This window comes from Hemicordylus capensis, chromosome 13 (assembly GCF_027244095.1).
Source record: "Hemicordylus capensis ecotype Gifberg chromosome 13, rHemCap1.1.pri, whole genome shotgun sequence".
In the NCBI taxonomy this organism is placed as follows: Eukaryota; Metazoa; Chordata; class Lepidosauria; order Squamata; family Cordylidae; genus Hemicordylus; species Hemicordylus capensis.
In genome coordinates this window covers 9568418-9596050 of record NC_069669.1, presented here as the reverse complement: position 1 = coordinate 9596050, position 27633 = coordinate 9568418, and the positions used below count along the sequence as shown (strand labels likewise).

At 49.5% G+C, this 27633-nt stretch overlaps 1 protein-coding gene across 8 annotated transcripts in view; it reads left to right on the top strand.

The window, feature by feature from the left end:
- LOC128336298 (dynein axonemal assembly factor 8-like) overlaps positions 1-27633 on the top strand; it is a 93438-nt gene that overhangs the window by 7923 nt on the left and 57882 nt on the right. For 5 of the 8 annotated variants that reach the window (XM_053275662.1, XM_053275663.1, XM_053275660.1 and 2 more), the window contains exons 5-12: positions 6-108; positions 658-799; positions 1996-2142; positions 4308-4391; positions 6743-7063; positions 7996-8140; positions 21745-21939; positions 26543-26689. In XM_053275662.1, the coding sequence (XP_053131637.1) occupies positions 6-108; positions 658-799; positions 1996-2142; positions 4308-4391; positions 6743-7063; positions 7996-8140; positions 21745-21939; positions 26543-26689 (1284 nt within the window). Of the gene's footprint in view, positions 1-5; positions 109-657; positions 800-1995; positions 2143-4307; positions 4392-5866; positions 6061-6395; positions 6515-6742; positions 7064-7995; positions 8141-21744; positions 21940-26542; positions 26690-27633 lie in introns of those variants that run through there. The other 3 variants (XM_053275661.1, XM_053275665.1, XM_053275664.1) reach the window with 3 other exon arrangements.

Here is a 27633-nt window from a genome sequence, read left to right as displayed (position 1 = left end):
TTCAGAGCCTGGAGAAGTGGGATCTCGACAAGATTCTACAGGACCTGGAGAAGCAAAGTGATGGTGGATGTGCAATCGCAGAAGATGCTTTCCCTTCAAAGGACCATGGTGAAATATCATTTGAATTTGCTGGAAACGTGTAATAGTAGAACAAAATCAGTTTACCAAAGCTTCCCTCCAGCATCACACGAGACTGGAGTTCTGACTTGCTCATTTTTACTCTTACTAATAACTGACTTAGCCTAGATGCATGTATGTTTATTCAAAAGGAAGCCCCCACTTCGTTCAGTGGCGATTACTTTCAGATCAGTGTGCAAAAGACTGCAGCCTCAGTACCTACACCATGGATGGAGTAAGGGATTCTTTCTGAGGGAAAGATCCTGTATTTGCTGAGTCTGCCTTCAAAGACAGGCACCTAGAGGGCCTGTCTCCTGTGGGAATCCCCCAATTATTGGCCACTGAGCATGACACACGGCGCATTGTGGGATATCTGGATGCTGGGATGCATCATCCTGGCCTCCGGTGCTCCACGCTGCACAGATCATCTGGGAGTGCAGTCCGTGCTCCCAGGAACATTTCTGTGGTTGTCTGGGGAGAAGGTGAGTTGGACCAGCCCGTGAACGGCCCCAAAGTGATTCTCCTCTCTTCCACCATCAGAAACCTCCAGGGCTTTGTCGCAAATGAGACTGATGGAAAAGCTAGAAGAGCTGTCTCTCCAGCAGTCGAGGGCCTTTTTCTCTCATCGCAGGAGGCGCCTTGCCCGGCTTCCCCACTTTGACGAGTGCCAGGGGGATGGGAGGTAAGGAATTTGTGCCTTGAGGTCACATTTATGTGCCCTAACATACTCACCGTTGCCCAAGAAGCAGTTGTCTCCAGGGCTGGCGTTAGGTCCTTTGTCACAAATTGGGGCATCTTGTAGTATGAGGTCTCCAACAGTGTTTGCTCTAACACTGGAGCCAGCGTGGTCTAGTGGTTAGAGTGCCGGACTAGGACCGGGGAGACCCGAGTTCAAATCGCCATTCAGCCATGAGACTTGCTGGGTGACTCTGGGCCAGTCACTTCTCTCTCAGCCGAACCTACTTCACAAGGTTGTTGTGAGGAGAAACTTAAGTATGTAGTACACCGCTCTGGGCTCCTTGGGAGAAAGAGCGGGATATAAAATGTAAAATAATAATAGTAGTAGTAGTAGTAGTAATAATAATAATAATAATAACAACAACAACAACAGAAAACCCCAGATGTCGTTGACTACAACTCCCAACATCCACAGCCAAAGCTCACTGCAGCTAGGGATTCTGGGAGCTGCAATCAACAAATCTGGGATTTCCTCTTACAGGGAACCTTTTTTAAACCCCTTCTGTCCAAAACCTTCAGCATAGGTACCCCATAGAGATGTGTAGTGTATATATGTGTGTGTTTGTGCACGCATGTACATACACATACACACACACTACAGTTAGGGAGACAGGCTACTCTAGTCACTGGCTCATATCTGCACTAAGTTGCTCATAAACACACAAGGTTATGTGTCCCATTAATTTCAATGGGAGTACTCAGTGCTAATTTTCTTCCTGAGCTTCAGCACTCAGCCAGCCAATCAGGAGCAGAGGAGGAGGGTCTTCACCATCTTCCCTCCCCTTCCACAGCAGATACATCAGCTTCAAATCGGCAATCCTCAAATGGGGAACAAGTTTTATGGGTGCTACATTTTGGTGCTTTATGGGTATTTTTTAAAAATATCTAAATTGATCTTAACATTTTAATGTGATTTTATGGAATGTTACTGTATTTTGTAAACCGCCTTGGGATGAGTTTTATGAAAGGCTTTGTATGTATGTAGGCTGAGAAGTAAGATCTGTCGTTACTGTATTTCTATTGCATCTGTATCACATATGAATTCTTATTGCTGCTCTGTGACTGGAATAAACTTCTAAACTTCTGCGTCTTATCTCATGAAAATGGATAAGACACTAACTCAGTGATTTATGTCCTCAGAGAGGTGCCCATCCTGGTGCCATTGAGAAATGGCCAAAGTCTGACTCCACTAGAACTGCAATATACTCCAGAGCCACCGACAGTATATATTGATTTAAGAGACACAACACCCCAGAAGCCTGAACCATTGGCACCTGAAAAGCAAAGGTAATTCCCAAGGTGTGGCATTAGATACAGTTGTGGGGCAGAGGTAGCTCAAAAGCAAGTTAACCCCTGCTAACTTAGCAAAGGGGCACCTTTTAATGTGGTGATTCTCTATTATTTAGCAGGGGGAGAGTAACTGGCCCTCTCCACCCCCAGCACAGGACCTCCAGTGACTGTTGCTGGTGTCTGTCTTATGCTTCTTTTAGATTGTGAACCCTTTGGGGACAGGGAGCCATCTTATTTGTTTGTTATTTCTCTGTGTAAACCGCCCTGAGCCGTTTTTGGAAGGGCGGTATAGAAATCGAATGAATGAATGAATGAATGAATGAATGAATGAATAAAAGCAACAGCTCACCTCTGTACCTACCACAACAGGGATTTCCAGCCATTGGTCGCAGGAAAACAGGAGTCAGACTATTGGTCCATTTATATAGGAACATAGGAAGCTGCCATATACTGAGTCAGACCATTGGTCTATCTAGCTCAGTATTGTCTTCACAGACTGGCAGTGGCTTCTCCAAGGTTGCAGGCAGGAATCAGGTTGCCAGTCTGTGAAGCCAGTACTGAGCTAGATAGACCAGTGGGCTGATTCTGTATATGGCAGCTTCCTATGTTCCTATGTACTAGAGCTGCCAGTCAGTGTAGACAATATGGGGCTGTGGATGATGGGAGTTGTAGTCCAGTTGTAATCCAGCACCAGTCCACCAAGAACCTTTGCCCTACTGTGCCCCAGGAGTCAACAAGTGTGCAGCCTTTATTTCAGCCCCCCAAAGGGGCAAAGACCAAGACTTTAATGCCAGGAATGTGGATGCCTTGTCTGAAGTCAAAACAGAGTAGCAGGACAGTAAATATAATTGTTGACAAGATCTCTTAGCTTCTCTCCTGACACCTTCACTCCCAGATGTCTTGACTGGAATTCACTGGAGACCTCCATGGGAGGAGAGGTGGTCTTGTGGCAGCAAGCCTGACTTGTCCCCTTAGCTAAGCAGGGTCTGCCCTGGTTACATTTGAATGGGAGACTAGAAGTGTGAGCACTGGGAGATATTCCCCTCAGGGGATAGAGCCACCACTCTGGGAAGAGCAGAAGGTTTCAAGTTCCCTCCCCGGCAGCATCTCCAAGATAGGGCTGAGAGAGATGCCTGCCTGCAACCTTGGAGAAGCCGCTGCCAGTCTGGGTAGACAATACTGATCGAGATGGACCAAGGGTCTGACTCAGTATATGGCAGCTTCCTATGTCCCTAGAGCACCAGCTTTGCATGCAAAAGGTCCCTGGTTCCATCCTTGGCACCTCCAGATGAAAAGGGGTCCAAGTTGCTGGGGAAGATGCTACCTGGGGGAATACTTCCCATCTGCTCTAACTATGGGCTGCATAGAGAAATGCTCTAATAGAACCCAAGGCAGTTTATCTGTCCTTTCCATCTTGGCAGTGCCTCTTTTCTTCTCATTAGAAACATGTCAGATGTTACCAGACCTTTGATTTCCAGGGGAAGAGCTGGGGAGAAATTCTATGGCTGCAGCCTTTAATCAGTGCAAATGGTAGATTAATGAATTAGAGCTTTTGTTGGTAAATCAGTGGGAGCTCATTTTAATCAGTGGGACTGCAAATTAACGGGATGTTTGTTTAGTTGGGGGTTTTGTGGTGGTTGGTTGTTGTTGTTTTTTAGATTATTTTGCTCCTGGCACATTACGGATATTTATATACTGCTCTTCAACCAAAATTCTCAAAGCGGCTTACATAGAAAAATAAATAATACATAAATAAGATGGTCGCCTGTCCCCAAAGGGCTCACAGTCTAAAAATAAGCACAAGGCAGATACCAGCAACAGCCACTGGAGGGATGCTGTGCTGGGGATGGATAGGGCCAGTTGCTCTCCCCCTGCTAAATATAAGAGAATTCCCACTTTTAAAGGCATCTCTTTGCTCATTTAGCAGGGGGATAATAAAGGTGGTCTTTCCTTCTAATGAGTGGTAACCTGTATGGATTCGCTTGCGAGTTATCGTACGCATCCTTCAGTATTGGAGTCAGGCAGCATATACATTAAATTAATGATAATAATGATGATGATGATGATGATGAATAACCGTCAGCGAGTGCTTGGATCGGGTCTGCGGGTTTTGTACTCAATAGCGAACCGCAGAATACGGAGATGTCTTGTTCGTTTCATAGCTCAAGTGACAGCTCCGCAGACGACGAGGAAGATACAGAAGTGACAGGCCAAGGGAACACGGAAGAGCGTTTCCAGCCATCACGGTATAAAAATAAATCTGTTTCCCCTTTTTTTGAGGTGTTAACATGACAAGAACTAGACGGCTTCCGTGTGGCTGACATCTTGCACCGTCACAAGGAAGACCAAATGAGTCGGAGCGTGCTCAAATGCTGCAAAATTTCCTTTATTTAAAATGAAAAGCCTTTTCTCAGAACATCTGATGACGAACCCAGGTTTCCCCACCAAATACATGCTCAACAGAGCGCTGTAGCCAACCTAACTCTCTGACGCACGTCCCGAGGCATACGATTCAAAATGCGAGTTTATCCGATGCACACATTACATATTTTGGGAGTACACTTGAAACAGCTGTGTCTGTACATTTTTTAAAAGTGAGATTCTCCGTAAGCTAAATTCTTGCCATGGCCCCGGATCCACGGGAGACGAGGCAGAACGTTCATAGGAAGAGACAGGGTGGGATCGATCTATGATCCAGACCCCAGGTGTCCATGTGCCACTAGGACCAGGAGGAGAGCTGGTCTTGTGGTAGCAAGCCTGAATTGTCTCCTTTGCTAAGTGGAGTCTGCTCTGGTTTGCATTTGAATGGGAGACTAGAGGTGTGAGCACCGTGAGATATTCCCCTCAGGGGATGGAGCCGCTCTGGGAAGAGCAGAAGGCTCCAAGTTCCCTCCCTGGCAGCATCTCTAAGATGGCGATAAGAGAGACTCCTGCCTGCAGCCTTGGAAAAGCTGCTGCCAGTCTGTGTAGACATTACTGAGCTAGATGGACCAATGGTCTGACTCAGTATATGGCAGCTGCCTATGTCCCTATGACTCCCCCACAAAGCATGGGAACCGGAGGGACCCAAGCCAGCACCCCCAGCATGACCAGAGGCCATGGCTGTGCCTTCTTCCTCCAGCTCAGTGGAGTCCCTTGAGGACTTACCAGTCCTAGGATTGCCAAAGCCAGCATGTAAGCAATTGGACAAGGCTGCTTTAAGAAACAGTCTTTCCTAGGAAAGGTAAAGGTAAAGTGTGCCGTCGAGTCGGTGTCGACTCCTGGCGACCACAGAGCCCTGTGATTGTCTTTGGTAGCATACAGGAGGGGTTGACCATTGCCTCCTCCCACGCAGAATGAGATTTTGCCTTTCAGCACCTTCCTATATCACTGCTGCCTGATATAGGGAAACACACCAGTGGGGATTTGAACTGGCAACCTCTGGCTTGCTAATCAAGTCATTTACCCGCTGTACAATTAGGTGGCTCTAGGCATCTGTAAAAATGGGCAGACTGCTGCAGGAAGTTGCCGGAGCACCGTTCTTTTATGTTAAAGGGCATACCATAAATAACATAACTCTTGTCTCTCTGCTCAGTGCTGGCCGTGGTCCTGACTCTGGCTCTCAGAGCTGTCTGAGGTTCCGTGCCCTCTTGGATCCCTGCCTTGCCTTGCAACAGGATAATTGTGAGAGTCAGTGTGGTGTAGTGCCTAGTGTGCTGGACTCATATCCCTGCTCAGGCATGAAACTCACTAGGGGACCTTGGGTCAGTCGTTCTCTCTCTCTCTCTCTCTCTCTCTCTCTCTCTTGGCCTAAACAACCTCACAGGGTTGTTGTGAAGATGAAGGAGGAGGAAGGTCCTGTGGTAACAAACATGAACTGTCCCCTTTGCTAAGCAGGGACCACCATGGTTTGCATTGGAATGGGAGACTACATGTGTGAGTACTGCAAGATATTCTCCCCAGGGGAGGGAAGAGCACCTGCTTGCTTGCATGCAGAAGTTTCCCAGTTCCTTCCCTGGCAGCATCTCCAAGCTAGGGCTGGGAGAGATTCCTGCCTGCAGCCTTGGAGAAGCCGCTGCCAATCTGTGCAGACAAAACTGAGCTAGGTGGACCCATGGTCTGACTCAGTAGAAGGCAGCTTCCTATGTTCCTAAGAAATCAGTTGTATTGCCTTGAGCTCCTTGAAAGAAGGGTAGGATTAAAATGTAATCAATCCATTCTGTGCTTTTATTAATTTATTTTTTACATTTCTATCCTGCTCTTCCTCCAAGGAGCCCGGAGTGTTGTACACAGTTATCTTAATCCTCACAACAACCCTGTGAGGTGGGATAGAGAGAGAGAGAAGTGGCTGAACCCTGAGAGAGAGAAGTGGCTGTCCCAGAGTCACCCAGTGAGTTTCATGACCGGACGGGGATTTGAACTCGGGGCTCCCTCGTCCTAGTCTAATGCGCTAAGCACTATGCCACACTGCCTCTTTTTATGAGATCATGGTAGATGCATGGTCTTGACAGTCGGCCATACACTGGGTCCTGAAACCTTGGAGCGACCCGCCAATCATACCAGCTTCCCCTAAAGTTTGGAGCTGGGTTTGACATGTCTTTCCTTCTCTTTCTTTTAGCAAGGATTGCACCGGGAAAAGCTTTCTTCTGCAACAGCTTCGTGCCTTTCGCAGGAGAATGGCTCAGTCTCTTGCACAAGGCAAAGAATGGAGCCCGGGTGTCAAGAAGCCAGAACACACGGATCTGCCAAAAGTCAGGAGGAGACAGTGCCTAGCACGGAGGAGGCTGGCTTCAATGGGACAAGCACGTTCAGAATCTCATCCAAGCAGCTGCCCGCTTCCTGCTCACATGAACAGCACGGCTGAGCCCACCAAAAGATTCAAGAAAGAAACTGAGAAACGGCCAGGGCCTCCTGCAGAGAAAGTTGCAGAATTCCCAAGGTACCGTATGGGAGAAGCCGATCAGCAGCGCTCACAATGGCAAAATAGAACCTCCATGTTCAGAGGCAGTCTATCTGAATACCCGTTGCTGGGGAGCAAACAGTGAGGGAGGACTCTTGCTTCCATGGTCTGCCTGTAGGTTGGCTGCTTCTGAGAAACAGGATGTGGGGATTGAGGGGCCTTTCTCTGGTCCAGCGGGACTCTTTTTTTCCTAAAGGCTGGAGCAGTTGGTTATTTGTTGATTAATCATACAATCATCAGAATGCTGGTTAAAAAGTTAATCAGGATTAGTGACCCCAGCCGAGCCAATTGTGTGAACACAAAATTTCAGGACAGTGCCCTCCAGTCAACCAGCATTTAACCAGGATAGAGAACCAGGATTGAATAGAGAACCAGGATTCCATCCTGGTTTTTTTTTATCCTAGTTGGAGGGTCAACCATAGCGGTTTGAACAGGATTGGCTAGAAATTCTGGGTTTGCACAATCAGCTCGGCTGGGCTCACTAATCCTGATTATCTTTTTAATCGGATAATCCTGGTTATCTTTTTAATCAGGATCCTTGTGATTGTCTGAACTCAGCCAATGAAAAAGAATGCCATAGACCAGGGATTCTCAGCATTGGGTCCCAACCAAAAAGCCACTGGGGCTGGGGATTATGGGAATTGAAGTCCAATAACATCTGGGGACCCCACGGTGAGAATCCCTGCCATAGATCCTGAGCGATAGGACCAGAATGCACAGTTGAAGGAGGGTGGGGGTATTGACAGGGATACCTGGACCCCAGTCATTCTCAAGGGAAGGGGAAGAAACACCGCCCGAGGGCAGAAGGCAGGTTGAAGGAAGATGCAATTAGGGCAAGAAAGTGGAAGGGGCAGCTGCACCATTCACGGTCCACGAGAGAGTTGAAGGATTCTATGTGCTTGCATCTGTAGGGCCAGCGAAATTCAGAAAGAAATGCAGGGCGCGGAGAAACTGAGGAAACAGAGACACCAGCAGCAGCTAGAGAGCTTCAAGCCCGAGGACTCCATCACAGGGAAGCAACCCATGGCAGAACAAACCCCCGTCTTGTTCCATATGGTTGGTATCACCGCTGAGATTTAGAGCATCCTTGTTGTTGTCTTCTTCTTCTTCTTCTTCTTCTTCTTCTTCTTCTTCTTCTTCTTCTTCTTCTTCTTCTTCTTCTTCCTCTTCTTCTTCTTCTTCTTCCACGAATCTCATGCTTTGTAGAGCTGATATTCTTTTGACCAGAATTGTCTTCCAGCTGTATTTATTTCAAGTGGATGCTTCAGGCGTGCTCTTGGCAATCAGGAGAGAGGTTTCTGACTGGCTCGTGCCAGACTGTGTGAGCAGGATTGAGGATTTAAAAAAAATAAAAAAATCCCAAAGACTATCTGTCTAGAATAGGAGTTCCGAGCCTTAGGTCCCCAGATGTTGGACTACAACTCCCATCATCCCCACCGCAGCAGCTGTGGATGATGAGAGTTGTAGTCCCAACAACATCTGAGTACCCAAGATTGGGAACATCTGGTCTAGAAGATTTATATTCCACCTTCTGGAACACTGGTCCTGCTGGTGGCATACCATACAACAATTAAAAAAAAACCCGCCCCTGAAATAATGTAACATAGGAAGCTGCCTTCTACCGAGTCAGACCATTGGTCCATCTAGCTCAGTATCGTCTGCACTGACTGGCAGAGGCTTCTCCAGGGTTTCAGGAAGGAATCTCTGCCTGCCCTACCTGGAGTTGCTGCCAGAGATTGAACCTGGAACCTTCTGCACATGAAGCAGATGCTCCCCCACTTTGCTACGGCCCCGTCCCCTTAGAGGAATATCTTTCAACGCTCACATGTAGTCTCCCATCCAAATGCAAACCAAGGTGAACCCTGCTTAGCCAAAGGGACCATTCGCACTCATTACCCCAAGACCGACTCTCCACTCCCAAGCAGATATTACTGCAGGAAATTTATGAATAGACAGTGGTGAAGAAGACAGTGGTGAAAGAAACTAGTGAATATGCTGGACGTTGACCAACCTGGGAGCCACCACCACAAAGTCCCTGTGGCCACCGAGCACCCCCTCAAAGTGTGGGGGCAACCGGAGCAAAGCATCTGTCGACTCTCTTTCTCTCTTCTCCCTCTAATTCATGGGTGCCCAACCTGAGTCTCTCCAGCTGTTGTTGGACTACAACTCCCATCATCCCCAGCCACAAACTGTGACTGATCAATAAAACAAAACTCCCAGCAGAAGCCACCGAATATTAGCCTTTCCTCAGATCCCTGCTCCTTTTTCTCAAGTGCATTTTCTCCTTATCCCTAGTCCTTTATATCTTTCACATGACACCCTAAGAAACCCAGATGTGTTATATCCTGATGGGGCAGTGAGAGTAAATGAGAGATTGGCCCTGATAATACACCGAGTCCAAGCATGGATGTGCAACAAAATGTTGCCATATACCCTGGCTGTGCAGGTGTTCTCTGAGCCTGTGCCGGAGTATTATGAAAGTTTTAGGCACCTTTCCCCCTCAGAAGTAGAAGGGGTTGTGATTCCTGAGGGAGTATTTTTCAAGCTGAGAAATTTCCCACTCTTTTTGTTCAAGCCCTCCTCACCACTGAATTCCATTAGCCCTGCCCACCTGCCTGTCTGTTAACTGCCCTCTGAGTCCACAAACATTCCGTTCCTTTGAGGTACACTGGAGCCATTTGGGGTTTTTTAGCACCCCCCACCCACCACAAGTACATTTAGGTTTTCTTTCCTTCAGATTTTTGTGAGTCTGACATATCTGCAGGTCACCCTGAGTCCCACAGCTCTTCTGATTATGTTTCTATCAAGATCATAACATTTCCAACTCTTTCAGAAATACATATATTTAGCTATTGTACTCTTAGCCATTGTACTCTATTTTGGGTAGGTTGTTGTGATCTGGATTCCTCAGTATGTTGTACTTACGCTTCAGTTTTGTTTGCCATCTTTTGAAGATGAGAAAGCAGCGTTCTGTCATATCTTTCACAAAGCAAACAAAAACCTTGTAAAGGCAGATACATTTATGCAGACACATGATTTGTTTTCTTCCCTTTTATTGTGGACCTTTTTATGAAACATGGAGGTCATTCACACAATCAAAAATACCCACAGGTTTGGGTGCTGTGCATGCTCCCAATTTTCAGTGGCGTGGAAGCAAGCTAGGAGAAAAACGTGGGTAGCTTTTCCTCCTGCCTCGCTTCCACACAGTCACTTCTACCCAGGCTTTCTTCTACCTTGCTTCCAACACAATTGAAAATTGGGAGCACGCACAGCTCCCAAACGTGGGTTGAACACCGTCTTTGATTGTGTGAATGACATCATGGTTCTGTTGAGGCTTTAGAGGATATTGACATTTTCTTTTTCTGTCCTCTAATATCTTACATTTGCCTCTGTACTTTCTATTCTTTCCAGCCCAGTTCTCACATGGATCACGTCCATTTTGAATTCAACCCTGTCCATCAGAGGGTTAAAAAAAACCAACCCCAAAACATAACCCCTGCACAGTTTCATGTCATCTGCACATCTGATCAGACTCTCCATCCACACAAATCATCAATCAAGCTAGAACCCTTTCAGTTACAGCTCACTCCAGGAGACAGTGAGTGGTGCCAATCTCAGTACTCACAACTCTGCGGAGTTTGCAATCTGTGCGTGGCTCTTCTCTCTGACAGCTCCTTATTCTTCATAAACATCTTTTAATAAAACATTTAAGAGGGAAGAAGGAGTAACGGCATTACCCGTCCTTTTGCAGCTGTCCTTTTCAAGAAGGGTTTGAAAGACAGCTCCGCAGCAGCAGTTTTTACCGCTCAGATTAGAACATTCATCTCTCCCCCCCTTTTGAGGCACACACAGATTGAAGAATTAAGTTGTTTTGACATGTGAAACCAAAGCAGTTATAATTTGGCAGCCCTAAGCCTTAGAGATTTGGATATGATCATGACTAACAGATATCTATATCTATATATAGATATAAATATATATAGATATATACTTTTTTTTCCTAGGCACCACATTTTCACAGCAGCAGATTTGCAAATCAACTTGAAAACACGCCATTTGGGGCAGGCCTCGACGAGCGCTTCCCAAACGTTGATATTTGCAGCACACATCTTTCTTTTTTTTTTATTCGCACGTCTTAAAAAATCCAGGGGGTAGCCGTGTGTGAGTCTGCACGAACAACAAAGAGTCTTATAGCCCCTTCAATATTCAGAGGTATGAAACTGCCTCCTGTTGATTCAGACCGTGGGTGCCTCCAGCTCAGTATTGTCTGCACTGGCTGGCAGCAACTCTCCAGGGTTTCATATGGGAATCTTTCCCAGCCCTACTTGGAGATGCTGCCAAGGATTGAACCTTCATATAGAGCCACCTTCTGCTGAGTCTGGAGCAGACCTTTGTCCATCTAGCTCAGTATTAGGCTAGTTCACACGGTCAGTAATCGGGTAGGACCAAGACCAAGTCTTGGTGTCCGGCACCCCAACCCTTGGAGCAACTGGCAGCAGCCGGTAATCGCCTGGGCGGGTGATCCACCCACCCAGAGGGAAGGACCTGCTCTCCAGAGCTTCAGTTGGAGAAGGGTCTTTTCCTAGCCCTACTGGGAGATGCCAAGGATTTAACTCGGAACCTTCTACATGCAGCTTACAGACCAAGAGTTTGTGAAAGGTCATTGTGCTTATCCTGTGTGAATCTAAACTTTGTGCAGAATTGTCACAGGATGGACCCACTGCATTCCAGACTGCGGAGCCTTAAAGTAATCACAAATTTCCCCTTTTGTGTGTGTGTGTGTTGCCAGCTTCATGCATCTGATGGAACGTGGACTCTAGTCCATGAAAGTACAGGCTGCCATCTGCCTGTTTGTCTTCAAGATGCTACAAACCTCTTCTGTTTTTACTTCTTGTCCAAAATGACGTGCTTGTGGGGGTGGAGGGCCAAACCACACATTTGGCTTATTCACACGGTCCTCGTCTGGGTAGGAGGAGCAGCCTGCCAGGGTCAGAGAGCTGTGTGTGCCCCTGATCAGCGATGGTGTGTTTGCAAAGACCAAGGTAGGAGGCAGGGAGAGTGATCATGTGGGTGGCATTTGCTGGGTAGGACGGGCCCAGCCAACCCACATTTTGCCCCCAGCATTTTATTGAGGGCGGATGAATAGCCGTCCTGCCGAGCTCCCACCTCTCATTCACTCACTCTTCTCCCTCCCCTCCTGCCTTGCTTTCTGAGTGCACACGACTGTAGATTGGGAGCACGTCTGTCTCTCCTACCCTGGCTGGCCTCTCCTCCTACCCAGATGAGGATTGTGTGAACAAGCCTGTTATGTTAAACACACTGGGGCTGTTCACACGAGCAGCCCTACCAGGGTATCCTGGCACTGCCCCTCCGTGTAGCCTGGATTTTCACCCTCTTACCCCAGTCTCCAGTCATGTGGCAGCACAGACTGCCCGCAACCCCATTCAGGCTGCCAGCAGCCCATCCCACCATAGAGGCCGGGGGAAGGAGTGTCCCGGCCTCCAGACTGCCTTCAAGACACCACCTGAGCCTTGTGGTGCATTGTGGGCTTTCTGGAGGCCGGGTGTCCTTCCCGTGGCCTCTCTCTCACCACACCACTTGCGGTAGCGGCGATCGTGTGGCTGTGCAGCGTGGCAAAAGTAAAGCCAACGACCAATCCCGTGGGGGAAGCTAAGAACTCTTTTGCCTTACCGCCGCCCTCCATGACCCTGTGTGAACGATCTTATAGTTTGGCTCTTGATGTTGGTTTTTTTAAAAAAACAAATGTAAATGGCAGCTGCAGGGTGTAGGGAGGAGATCAGGATTGGGGACCAAGGCTTGTGGGGGGAAGGCACTCCTCCCCTTGTGGTCCTGGCTCAGATTGGATCTCCCACCCCATGGCTGTTATTTCTTCCCCGTTCTCTCCTGTTGGCATCAAGGCAATGTGGTTTTAAGAGTAAGAATGGCCCACCCTCAGAGGAGCCCCCTCCTCCTTGCTGTTTCCTCACAGGTCAATGTTCTGGGCAAGGTTCTTGGTTGTAAGGCCAGAACAGTGACTCATACAGAGGCACCGAGGGTGGGTTCACACACAAACAGATCCTGAGGATCCTCCTGCCTAAAATATGGCGTGAAATTGACGCTGGCACTGTAGATACTCACATATCTTGGTTTGCGGGAGGTAGCTGAGTTGAGCCAGGCGTAGGCCTCCCAGCAAGGCCCTGGATGCTATCCCAGCCTGCCCTTTGACTCACAAGCCTTTTCTCTTATTTTCTTATATCCCACTTTCCCTCCAAGGCGCCTAGAGTGGTGTACACATGCTTATGTTTGTCCCCACGACAACCCTTTGAGGTAGGTTAGGCCGAGAGAGAAGTGACGGGCCCAGAGTCATCCTGTGTGAGTTTCGTGACTGAATGGGGATTTGAACTCGGTCCTCTCCGGTGCTCGTCCCCACATTCTAACCACTATACCACCCTGGCGGCAAGCCAACTTCAAATCTTGGTTGTGCATCTCGGTTTGACGCCCCCAAGCGAACCTACCTTGGCATGGGTTCAGACCATCACAGAGGGGCCAATCACCGACTTTCCAAGTCGGTCCCGCGTCATGTGTGAACCCACCCCGATTCTCCTCCCAGTTTTGCTGCATCTTCACATCTGGGAGTGCTTCCCCCGATCCAATCGCACTCATGGCGGAGACACGACATGACGACTCCTTCCCTCCATCTCAGAAGGACGCAAGGCCAGAACGATGAATCATGCAGAGACAGAGCGGGCGGCCTCCTCTGTGACAGGGTGCTTTGGACTCCCAGGGGCCTTGAATGATATATTACTGATCTTCTTTCTCAAAGCACATTAGTAGTACTTTTGCAGCACGCTTGCGTGCCCGACGTACAAATTAGCAGTCGCTGACCCCCCTCCCACAAACCTGGAACACGGACATCTTTCAAGCCATTCATAATGCATCTCAAAAGTGGAGTGAAACAGTAATTACTCCCGAGGAGCTTGGAAGCCCTTCCCTGCCTAATTAAGGCACTTAGAAAGTAGTGCACTTTTTCTTTTTCTTTTTGCAATGACATTAGCAATTACATTAATGTTCCTGACTCGTTTAGAGCCGTGAGGGAAATCTAGACTTCATGCTCTCGGTCTATCCTTAGCATACCCCTCTGCCTATGGAGGCGTATCCCTCCTTCCGTGGAATCTCCTCTTGGGTTCTGTTCTCGTTGGTGCTGTGTAGAAACAAGTGTGGTCTGCAGAGCTAAACCCAGAGCTAATCTGTGCAGAGTTAGTTCAATGATTGCAGAAACTTAATCTGGCAGCGATGTAAACAGACTAGTGCCTCCGGCTTGCTGGTCAAGAGCTCCTAAGAGCCTTTTACCAGTGTCTTGGGTGGGGTGGGGGGTATTGAGGTACAAAAGGAAAAGAAGGTTCTACTAAAGCCTCCGTAGCCATTCAGACAGGGAGAAGGAACCCTTTGCCTCTGTCTCAGAAAGAGCGATGGAAGAGGATAGATCCTTGCTAACTGGGCAAAGAGGCACCTTTTAACGTGGTGATTCTCTTTATTGAGCAGGGGGAGAGCAACTGGCCCTCTCCACCCCCAGCACAGGACCTCCAGTGACTGTTCCTGGTGTCTAACTTCTGTTTCTTTTTAGATTGTGAGCCCTTTGGGGACAGGGAGCCATCTGATTTATTTATTATTTCTCTGTGTAAACCCCTCTGAGCCATTTTTGGGAGGGCGGTATAGAAATCAAATAAATAAAGAATAAAGAATAGTAAAGCGAGTGCTCTGCCAAAGGGTTCTTCAGTTTGGCCATTCAGATTGGGGGAAGGAGTCCTTTGCCTGTGTCTCAGAGGGAGAGACTGAGGAGCAGAATAAAGAGGGGGCTTTGCCAAGCCTGAGACAGGAGCCTTTGGAGCTCATGTCTCAGCTTATACAGAGGAAATCAGTGGATGGCCTGTATGTGACTGGCAGTCCCCGCCATAGGCGGGGTCAGCCCTGCTTTCCCTAAGGGCAGGGCTGCTCAACTTCAGCCTTCCTGCAGATGTTGGCCTACAACTCCCATTGATTGATTAAGTGCCGTCAAGTCGGTGTCGACTCTTAGCGCGACCACATAGATAAATTCTCTCCAGGATGATCTGTCTTCCACTTGGCCTTGAAGGTCTCTCAGTGGTGCCTTCATTGCTGTCGTCATCGAGTCCGTCCACCTTGCTGCTAGTTGTCCTCTTCTCCTCTTTCCTTCAACTTTTCCCAGTGTTATGGACTTCTCAAGGGAGCTGGGTCTTTGCATAATGTGTCCCAAGTATGATAGTTTGAGCCTGGTCATTTGTGCCTCGAGTGAAAATTCTGGATTGATTTGTTCTCTGATCCATGTGTTTGTTCTGCTAGTCTTCTCCAGGACCAAAGTTCAAAAGCGTCAATACTTTTTCTTGTCCTGCTTCTGCAAAGTCCAGCTTTTGCATTTATAGAGTGTCATGGGAAAAACCATTGTCTGAACAATTCTAATCTTTGTAGGTGTAGACACGTCATGGCATCTAAATATCCTTTCCAAGGCCTTCATTGCAACCCTACCAAGTGCTAGTCTGTGGCGTATTTCTTGACTGCTATTGGCCACTGTGGGATCATGGGTATTGTAGTCCAAAACCAGCTGAGGGGCCTAAATTGAGCAGGCCTGCTGAAGTAGAATATCTCCCAGCAGACAGTGCTCACATGTACTCACCCATTCACATGCAAGTGTGAGCACTGTAAGATCTTCCCCTCAGGGGATGGAGCCACTCTGGGAAGAGCAGAAGGTTCCAAGTTCCCTCCCTGGCAGCATCTCCAAGACAGGGCTGAGAGAGATTCCTGCCTGCAACCTTGGAGAAGCCGCTGCCAGTCTGTGTAGACAATCCTGAGCTAGATGGAGCAATGGTCTGACTCAGTATATGGCAGCTTCCTATGTTCCTAAGTCAGGGTGAACCGTGCTTGGCAAAAGGGACAATTCATGCTCACTACCAGAGGCCAGACTCTGGGCCAGATGGCTGCCTTGTTAGGGCTTCCATTCTCCAGGCAGGGAGAGGTAACCCCGGAGAAGTTGCTTGAGCTCAGAGGTATTTAAAAGCTCATGACACCGATGGTTGCTGTCGGAGCAAATTGTCCGCTGGAGCTGTCCTTGGTGCTGCAGCTCCCCTTGCCCTGCTGACCTCGTAGGCTCTTGTCCTTGACACAAGACAGGATCTTGTGGAGGAAATGTGTCTTGTGTGTGCAGGTGGCCCTCAGCCCTTTGATGCAGAAGCCAGCCAATGTGCAGGACAGCCACCAGGTGGATCCTGAATCCCATCACCCTTCTTCCCTTGCTTCGCCACTCCTGCCCATAGCTGTTGCTGGGCTCTACCTTGCGTTTCTTTTTAGGATCATGAGCCCTTTGGGGACAGGGAGGCATCGTGTCCTTATTTCGTGTACACTGCTTTGCAGGCCTCCATTGAAAAGTGGTATATACATGATAATAATAGTAGGAAAGCTTTTCCTGGGCAATGCTGCTGCAGACTGGCATTGCAGTACTGCACCATGTAAATAAACTCCAGGCACACAGAACAATCATGTGCCAGGAAGAAAGCCGGGCAGAACCCTGAGATACTAGATTTCTACAAGCAAGTAGATGAAGGGTTTTTTGGGGGGGGGCGTTCAAACATGCAATTCCTTCACCTGCAGCCCTGAAGCGTTCCCGCCCAGAAAAGGTTATATTACATGATTTCCCCCACAGCATGTATTCTGTTCATTTTATTTATTGTTAGATTTATATCCTGCTGCTCATAACATTATCCCCAAGCAGTTTTCAAAAGCAAATGCAATAAGATCCCATAAAACCACATTAAAATATTACGATCAATTAAAACCATTAAAAAGCACACCTATAAGTGTACAAAATGGGATTTAAGAGTTAGCAGATTTGAGCAAAGGCTAAGAGGGAAAGCTCACTCTCTCTCTCTCTCTCTCTCTCTCTCTCTCTCTCTCTCTCACACACACACACACACACACACACACACACACACACACACACACACAGAGAGCAGGCGTTCAGATGGACAGCTTGATCCCACATCCCAGTTATCAAAATGAAAGGGATGAAGCACTCGGGCCTTCCAGCATCCGTCTCTCCCAGTTGCATTTCTCTAATTAGAATGTTAAATGGCCTTGCAAGGAGACAACGTTTCGGGAGCCTTTTATATTCCTTGGTCCCCCTTGGAGTTGATTAAAGTGAACTCTTTTGCTGTATTATTGAATATACGCGGGATGGAGTTTGACAGGCTGAACCGTGTGTGTCGCTTTGGCTCAGGGGGAAGGGGACATTAAGTGGGAATGAGTCGCGGATGCAGCATTTCAGCCCCGCAGCCGGCAGAGGTCCTCCCATACTGAGCCATCTGCATCAGCCAAATGTGGAGAGGACGCTGGAAGAGGAGGCCGTTGAGCACATTTTCGGCAGCTAAACCCCAGAACCTGTTTTGCATGGAGGAGTGGAGAGAGAGTGAGGTCATTCACACAATCAAAAACTGTGTTCTACCTGGGTTTGGGAACTGTGTGTACTCCCAATTTTGGATTGTGTGGAAGCAAGGTTAGAGGAAAACCTGGGTAGCTTTTTCTCCTACCTTGGGGCGATTCTCACGATCAACAAAAATCAGGCTAGCAGAGGCTAGCCCGATTTTTGTTGACCGTAAGAACCACCGGGCTCGCAGCCGAGCCCGGTGGTTCTTGAGCGGGTAACCCGCTCAAGAACCCCTGCTAAAAAGCAGGTTTGCGGAGCGAGCGCTCCAGCAAACCTGCTTTGTAGGATCGTGAGTAGCCACGGTGCGCCTTCGCACCACGCCTATTCACGTGTAGACCCCCAGCCGGGAGGCGAAAAGCCACCACCCAGCTCCAGGGGTCTCCCCAGTATCCCCTGAGCACTCGCTCAGGTCATACTGGGGCTTGCGGGGGCTGCGTGGCCCCTTCTCCCCTCATCCCCGCCGGCTCAGTCACGGAGCCGACCATTGTGTGGGCGGCCGATCCAGCCGCCCAGGGCTCCCTGCCTGCTCACCTGAAGAAACTGGGTCTCACGGATTGTGAGACCCGGCTCCTTGCTTCCACACAATCACTTCTACCCAGGTTTTTCTCTAACCTTGCTTCCACACAATCAAAAATTGGGAGTACACACAGTTCTCAAACCCAGGTAGAACACAGTTTTCGGTTGTGTGAATGACCTCAAAGGGGTCATTCACACAATCAAAAACAGGGTTCTACCCGGATTTGGGAGGTGTGTGTGCTCCCAATATTTGGTTTTAGGCCAGGGTTTCTTAACCGTGGGCCCCCAGATGTTGTTGGAATAGAACTCCCATCATCTCCAGACATGGCCTTTGTGGCTGAGGATGATGGGAGTCGTAGTCCAACAACATCCGGGGGCCCACGGTTAAGAAACCCTGGTTTTGGCTATTCACACGCATGTGCAAAACCAGGCGAAGGGAGCCCAGCCCGGTTTTGCACCACCGGGGTTGGGCTGATCCCGGCGGCACACAACGTCGGAAAACCTGCCTAACTAGCCACCCTTTAAAATGAGGTTAAGGAAGGGAACGAGCCCTCCCTTAACCCAGTTTTCTTGATCATCTGGCAGCCGCAGTTGTTTGCAGCCACAACTGCCAGATTGCGGGGAGCCCGGGTGCATCATGGCATTTCTGCAACTCCCATAATCCCCAGCCCCAGTCACCAGGGATTCTGGGAGCTGTAGGCCAACATCTGCAGGAGGGCTGAAGCCGAGCAGGCCCAGTGTAGACCATACTGAGCTAGATGGAGTGGTGGTCTGACTCGGTAGAAGGCAGCTTCCGATGTCCCTGATGGGCAAGCCATCTCCCCATTCTGAACATTCCCAACATCTCTCCAGCCCACCCGCCCACGCTGCTCCCACACTTGCCCCGACCTCTGCGTAGGGCCACGGCCGTGACTGACAAGAGGTCCAGGCAAATGGTGTGCAGAAAGCAAGCAAGGAAGGAACAAAAGATGCCCTGGGAATGCATGCACCCCCTCCACGTGCAGGTAACGAGAAACAGATTGCATGGAAGAATTGCTGATGGGATGCACCAGCTGGACCCAGCTCCTGATGGTCCATCATCAGCCAGCTGGGGTGGTCCGTACCATCTTGGAGAATGCGAGCAGGAAAACCGGAGATGGCATTCCAAGGCTTCTGGTTTTCACTGTGTTCTTCTCATGCTTCTGTGGTCCTACCTGTGGGGCCTGCAGTGGTCAATCTGGCATTTTGGAAGCATTTGGACATTCTAAATCTCCACGAATTCTAAAAGATTCTCCACGTTGGGAGAGGAATGGAAATGAAAATGGGCAGAAATGTCCTCCAGAGAGGACTCCGTGGAGAAAGTACAACCGTTTCTTCATTGTTACCCTCTCCCTCTTGCCTGTGGGCTTCTCAGAGGCATCTGGTGGGCCAGTGTGGGAAACAGGAGGCTGGACTAGATAGGCTACTTTGGGCCTGATCCAGCAGAGCATTTCTTATAAAACGATAACATAAATAATCTCCCGTGGCATCATAGTATGCATGCAGCCACCAATATTTAAAGAAATGGAACAGAGAGCTCTCATAAAAGCAGCTTTTCAAATGAATTTCTAGCATGTCCTATTTTGAAAGCAACCTTTTTTGGAATTTCTTCCGTTTTGAAGGTCTGTACGTCGGCCAGCTGAAAAAGCTGCAGTATAGCTGAGGTCCAGAAAATGTCAGTACCATCCTGACAGAGTCATATTTTTCAGATCAGTAACCTCAGAATGTTTAATATGCGGAAAAGCACTAGTATTGTGGAATACAAATTTAGTGCTAAAGTGCATTAACTGAAAGACCATTCAAACCATTACTGTCAATACTACACACTTTTATATTGTCAAATGTTGTCTTTAATTACAGTATGCCCGGTTGGTCAGATTCAGGGTATTCCCCCCCCCCCTTTACCTAGTGACAAAGCAATTGTTAATTGTGGTTCCAGGAATTATTTTACAAACTTCAGATCTGCTGACAGATGGCATTGCCATTATTTTAGCCTTCTCGAAAGAATGGAAAGGAACAAACATTTCCATAATGTCTTTATTCACTGGTGAAATTTAGCCACATCTCACCAGAGGGATTGGTATAATTTCTAGGTTTATGGGAATACGACGTACCACAGAAGTAGGGGTATGCTTCCAGTCGAATTTGGGTAATGGAAGGATAATCCCGTAATCCAGTGTTATACCCTGTGGTGAGCACTACCCATTTACATAGGACATGGGGCCATTGCTCAATGGCTTTTTTGCAGACTGTCCCAAGTTCAGTCCCTGGCAGCATCTCCAGGAAGGGCTGGGAGAATCTCCTGCCCAAAACCTTGGAGAGCTGCTGCCAGTCAGTGTAGACAATACTGAGCTAGATGGACCAAGGGTCTGACTCAGGATAAAACAACTACCTATGTTGCTGATGAAGCTGTACTTCAGTATTTGAGCATCTGCTTTGCATGCGGAAGGTCCCAGGTTCAATCCCTGGCAGAATCTCCGGGTAGGGCTGGGAGAATCTCCTACCTGAAACCTTGGAGAGCCAATGCCCGTCAGTGTAGAAAATACTGAGCTAGATGGGCTCACTAGAAGGCAGCTTCATAAGGACATAAGAACAGCCTTGCTGGATCAGGCCCAAGGCCCATCTAGTCCAACATCCTGTTCCACATAGTGGCCCACCAGATGCCACTGGGAAGCCCACAGGCAGGAGGTGACATGCCCTCTCTCTTGCTGTTACTCCCCTGCAACTGGTACTCAGAGGCATCCTGCCTTTGAGTGTTCCTCTGTTCTTTGAGCTGTCGAAAGTCATCCGTTCATCATGCCTTCTGTGCCCTCACATTTGCCACGTGTACTTTGCCTGGGCTGTGTGATGCAGCCGTGCAGAGCAAAAGCCATTTGGACATGCACAAAGAGAAACGCTGTTGGAAGATTTATCCGGAACCGCTAAGCTTCCTAGAAGTTGGTTTGCATTTAGAGCGTGCAACAGATGTTTCATTTGGCAGATGTCTGGAGTCAGTAATTTGCCACCCATCAGTAATTTGATTGCCTGCAGAGTTGCCATGACCAAAGCTGGGGCAAAAAGGACATAATTGGATACATTTAGGCTTATAAACAGTGTTCTTGAAGCCTCCAAATCCAGATTTCCTAACATCTCTCTGTCCCAAGAGGCAAAGAGATGATCCTCTGTGCTGGTTTTCTGTCTTTTCCCCCCTCTCCCCCACTCCCAATAAGATTACAACAGTGCATATAACATAATCAAGGATAGCAATTATATATGTGAAAACACCTGAAGAGGAAATAAGAAAATGAAATTTTCTAAGTATGAATATGTTTTATTGCAGTATGTTCTGATGTTTTTCTTATTTTTCTTCCCCCTGCTGTCCCCCATTTTGCACTGTTTTGATGTGGCACAATTTAGACCCTCCTGCAGCTGTTGGATTACAACTCTCATCATCCCTTGCTATTGTCCACTGTGGATGATGGGAGTTGTAGTCCAACAACAGCTGGAGAGCCAAAGTTGTACAGCCTAGGGTGTCAAAATGAGACATTTTGGGCCATCTAGTGGGAGCTTTCAGACGGGTCTGAGTCCCAAATGCCAGGTGTTCGACTTACCTGCTAATGCAAATTAGTCTAATACTCCCACTCTGTGCCAATAGGAGGCCTCATATCTTGCAGCAGTGGCAACGCTGCCCACCCAAAAGGCCCCTGGAAGCGAGATGCTCCTGATGACAGTTCGGCTGTCCAGCTGTGGCCAGGTTGCCCCTTGCAGCCAGGCGAATGGATCCTTCCCAGAAGCCTCCTTGGCAGCTGCAAACATCTACACCGCGATTGTGGCCTGGCTCCTCACCTTGGTGAGTACAACGGGGAAGTCTTGAACCACAGAGACACGAGGCTGCTGTCCGTGGTCCTGATTTATGTTTGTCCGTGAGAAAACAACAGGAGAAGAGGAAGAGGAGGGGGAAGTGATCATGTGGGAGGCAGGCACAGGCCCCTCCAGTGTTTCCTCCCGCCTTGATAAGATGCTGGGTAAAAGTGCCGGGTAGGGTTTTTGCTGAGTGATGACCCCAAAGCTGGAACTCGCACCGCTCCCAAAGCTGGGTAGGATGTGTTGGGGGATCTCCGCCATAGGGCAGGACGCCTCGGGAAGCCGAGACACCTCCCAGTAGGGATGTGCACGAACCGGTTCGGCAGTCTTTTTCCGGACCGCTGAACCAGTTTGGAGATCCAGCATTTGGACGGGTTCGGTGGCTGGGGGGGGTACTTTTAAGGAGCAAGGAGGGTGCCTTTAACCGCCCCACCCCACGTTTCCCCCACTGGCATTGCCACCAAAACTGCTGGCACTGGCCGGTCAGCATCAAACTGGAAGTGCCCGATGCACATGCGCATCGGGCACTTCTGGTTTGACGCTCAGTTTAGGCGTTTAGGCTCCAGGATAACAGGCACTTTGGCCCTTACTGGGAATGACGACCAGGAAACTCAGATAACAGGTCATTTGACTTATGATGGCAATGCTAATCAGGGAGCTCAAACATACTGTGCAGCCTGGCCCTTCGTTCCTTTTAAGCAAACACATAAAAGGGGATCGTGCCGCAAATCTCTCCCCGCAGTATCAGTGGAACACAGAAGTGCTTAGCTTTGGTCAGATTGTGCCAGGTAGTGTCGGAATCTTTCTCTTTTTCACTGTGCCCACTCCTGATACTTTCAGGTCCCTTCATTAGAGCATTTCTGGCTGCCCTGAGGCTGCTGGTAGAATCACCTTTTGAGCAGACAGGAAAGCAGCCATACTGTGCGGCCTGATGACTCATTCTCTCTTGCCCATCTGGCAGGAATTTCCAACAGTTCGGCAGCTAATCGGAATGGAAGCGGGACTGAGTAGGGGGCTGTCTCCCAGAGCGGCCCAAATTCCACAGGGAATCGATCCCCCCGCCCCAGTCTACCTTGTTTCTTACACCCACGATCGTGACGGCTGAGCTTCTGCAAAAGAAGGACTTACAGTCGTCTCTGGCTGCTTCTTGTCAGTGGACAATCGGGTTCTTAGTTTTCAAGTCACGTCAAAGGTGCACACACACACACACACACACAAACCAAGGGGAAGAAACAAGCTGGAGATAATTAGACATGACGGGTGAGGATGGAGAGGCATTTGGGGGGCTAGTGTCAGGATTTTGGTTCCAGGAAAGCAGACATAGTCGAGAAAGGATGGTTGCTCAGATTGCATTGTTAGTTTGGCTGTGTCTGAAATGGCTAGGAATATAGGAAGCTGCCATATACTGAGTCAGACCCTTGGTCCATCTAGCTCAGTACTGTCTACACAGACTGGCAGTGGCTTCTCCAAGGTTGCAGGCAGGAGTCTCTCTCAGCCCTATCTTAGAGATGCTGCCAGGGAAGGAACTTGAGACCTTCTGCTCTTCCCAGAGTGGCTCCATCCCCTGAGGGGAATATATTACAGTGCTCACACATGAAGTCTCCCATTCAAATGCAAACCAGGGTGGACCCTGCTGAGCAAAAGAGACAAGTCAAGCTCTCACAAGGTCAGCCCTTCTCCCATTAACTCTCTATTAACTCATAAATAAATAGTTAACAGAGGAATGATCAATAAAGCAGCGATTTCTGGCAGAAATCTTCACCAGCAGGTCAGTGGAAGCAGGGCGGCCTTTCTGTGAGGCAAGGTGAGGCAATTGCCTCAGGAGGCAGATTATGGGGGTGGCAGCAGGGCGGCAAAATGCCCACCACAGCTGCCATCACAGCAGCTCTTTGGGATGGATCTGACCTGCACAAGCTTTGCAAGGAGCACCTCTCCTCTTGTGAGAAGAGGAGACTGCTGACAACTGCCTCTGGGTGGAACCTCTGGATGAAGTTCAAACTCCCAGTGTCCTGCCTCATAAATTATCCCGAACAAAAACTGAGGTCCAGCACAGGTTGGTGACCTTTTCCCAACGTTCCCATAAAAGGCCTCTGTGGCTGACTTGGCTTCCTACTTCCGAAGTCTTTAGGACTGCCGCGTTCATCCATGTGCCCTTAACACCTGCTTGTTGAGCGGAAATTCGTCAGGTGAAGCATATCCCATTATCGAATCATAGAATGCCAGAGCTGGAAGGAACCTCAGAGGTCTTCTAAACAACCCCCCTCCACAGTGAAGGAACCTTTCCAGGAAGGGGGTGTCAGTACACATAAGGGTACCTGAAGGGCTCCTAGGAGGTACTCAGAGTCTTCCTGCCTCCCCACCCTGCAGCTCATAAGCAGTCTTATCGCAATTCATGGGGGAAATGGGAGTAACCTCAAAAAGTTTATTTCAATAGGAGTACTCATGAGTAACTTAGTCTGGCTGTAAGCTAGTGAGGCCATCCACACAATGAAGCTGTTCACACGACCGCGCGGAAGCAGCTAGCCCGCCTAAAAACCTCTCCCCTTAAGTGCTCCGCTAACCTGGGTTTTCGGGTCGCGAGACTCACGAGGAGAACTCTGACCGGGAGGCTCCCTCAGGCCTCCTGGCCTCGGGGGTCTCCCCAGCATGCCCTGTGCACCCAGAGGGCCCCCGGTCCCCACTGCCCCTACTGGCGCCATGACGGAGCCCACAGTGGTGTGGGTGGCTGATTCGGCCGCCTCGGATAAGCACTCTGCTCGTGTGAGGGGAGAGCAGGCACCAGCCCTCCTGGCGCTTCACACGAATCGTGCGAAGTGCCTCGAAAACGGTGTTCTACCCGGGTTTGGGAGCTGTGTGTGCGCCCAGTTTCCGATTGCGCGGAAGCAAGGTAGGGGGGAAAGTGACCCAGCTTTTCCTCCTCCCTGGCTTCCACACAATCCCTTCTACCCAGCTTTCCCTCCTACCGTCCTTCCACACAGAGGCGGGTCTCACGATCAGTGAGACCCGCTTGGTCTGGGTTTGCGGGGAGACAATCGGGCAGACCAGTCTGGGCGGCCGGATCAGCCGCCCACACGACTGCCGGCCTCGTGATGGAGCCGGCAGGGGCTGGGGGGAGCGGGAGCTGCGTGGCCCCTGGAAGCTCCAGTATGCCCTGAGCGAGCGCGCAGGGCATACTGGGGAGACCCTGAGCCGGGAGGCTGCTTTTCAGCCTCCCGGCCAGGGGTCTCCTCATAAGTAGCCACGGCTACTCACGGTCCCCAAAAAACGGGTTGGCAGAGCGCTCGCTCTACAAACCCGGTTTAAGGGGCAGGCTACTTGAGCAGGTTACCCGCTCAGGAACCACCGGGCTCGCAGCCGAGCCCGGTGGCTCCCACGGTGGGACGAAATCGGGCTAGCGGAGGCTACCCCGGTTTCGTCCCATCGTGTTAATAGCCTCCCAGTCAGTTCTACCCAGCTTTCCCTCCTCTCCTGCTTCCACACAGTGAGCCTCTTCTAACACCCAGCGAGAAAGGCCAGAGGGTAGGCTGTGGGGGAGGATGCTTAAACTTACCTTCCCCGCAGACGGGCAGTCCTTCTTCCGTGGGTGGGCCAGCCCAGACAAGCACCGGCTCCTGCTGGTAGCTCCGAGGGTCGGGCGCCAGGACATGCCGCCCCGCATGACCCCGCCCCCCGGGGCGCCAATAACGCACCTCACGAGTGCATTGTGGAGCCTCCACCCCCCCCCCCAAGTCTGCCAGCCACGTCAGGGTTAGAGGAGCACTTTGAGGGGGGGGCGGCTCCACAAGTGAGTTTGCTACCGTGGTGCCGCTGGGATCGGAGGCAGTTCACATGGGCGTGCAAAACCCGTCCTGGCGGTTCACGCATGTGTGCAAAACCAGGCTGGGCTCCCTTCGTCCGGTTTGGCACGCGCCGGTGAATCGCCTCGGTTTTTGATTGTGTGGATGACTCAGTAGAAGGCAGCTTCCTATATTCCTGTGTTTCATGCAGGAGGCAGCGGCAGTTAAAACAAAAACAAGAAACGGTTAGAACGAGGTGGGTGAGGTTTGGAAAGGATGGTTATGACATGATTGCAAATTATATAGTTGTGTTATATAACAATCGGGTTGTGTTATAACAGGATTGCGAAGTTCTGACATTGATTGTAACCCTTTGGTTTGTTACATCCTTATTTAGTTGTGTTATCTTTCTTACACCTCTAAAACAAAGACTTTGTTCTTTTTATCATGGTGTTTTACCTGCTACACTGTATTGTGTATCGCACCAAGCTCACTCTGGAATTATTGGGAGTTGACTAAGTTTCCTCCCCACCGTAAGACTGGCTGGTTCACACAATTGTTTGAATCTAGGTGTAGTGTGGATTACTAACAGTTGTGTGTTTGTGTGAATTCACACCACGGTAGTTTAAGGCCTGAGATGAATCTGAGATTCCCGTCTAGGCTGGGTTCACACAATCATGCTAAGGGGAGACAAGTCATGCTTGCTGCCACCAGACCAGCTCTCCTCTCTCCGTCTCTGCTCCGTCCGTTCCAAGACAAATGTGAGGGCTGACGATCAGGCCGTCCAAGTGACCTGCCCCAATGCAATTCCAGGTGTCTGCAGGAGAAGAGAGTCCCGCTCCGTTCCAAGTGTTGGGGCTGCAACAGGCCTGGCATAAGGACAGCCTGGCCCTCCGTGCGTGCTTAACACCAGCTGACAGGTTGCAAGTACAGAGCAGCTCCAGACTTCGGAGAGATCAAGTAAGTGGGGCTATTACAACGTGTCTCTGTTCCACTGTTGAAATGTTGAGCTTTCCGCTGTTTATGAAGTGTCTTTGGAGCACAGGAAGCTGCCTTCCGCCGAATCAGACTTCTGGTCCACCTCGCTCAGTATTGTCTACACTGACTGGCAGCAGATGCTCAAACATTGAGCTGTAGCCTCACAAGAAATATAGGTAGTTGTTTTCTCTGGAGTCTGACTCTTGGTCCATCTAGCTCAGCATTGCCTACACTGACTGGCAGCGGCTCTCCAAGGTTCTAGGCAGGAGTCTCTCACTCTCTCTCTCAGCCCTAGCTCGAGATGCTGCCAGGGAGGGAGGGAGGGAACCTGGAACCTTTGCATGCAAGTAGGTGTTCTCCTACTGATCTACAGCTCCATCCCCTCAGGGGAATAGCCTACAGCACTCACATGTCATCTCCCATCCACATGCAAACCGAGGCAGACCCTGCTTTGCAAAGGGGGCAATTCATGCTCGCTCCCACGGGACCAGCTCTCCTCCCCTCCTCCCTCCTCATCTGCAGCAAAGGGCCCAGTTCTTGCCGAGTGTCACAGAACCCGCAACCTGACAGCTGTGTGACTGCTGCGCTTTCTTTGTTTTCGCCATCAGGGAAGTGAGGGATGCTGACACCAAAACGTCTGATTAAAAGTTGCAAGGAAAACAAAACAGAATTTTAAAAAAACAGAGGCAACCTTCTGGGGAAATGGCATCGTTAGATGCTGAGGGCAGCTGAGGACAAGCAGCCCCTGAATGTGGAGCGTTACTCAAAGCCAGGTGTCTGGAAAATAGGAAAGGGAGATGCCAGTAACGCGGGATCTCCCGCTGATGTGGCTTTGGGGGTGGGTGGGTTTCATAGTCCTACTGGGATCACTGGATGAGAGGGGTAGGATTGGGAGTCACTGACTGCAGCAGTCCCAGTTATCTCAG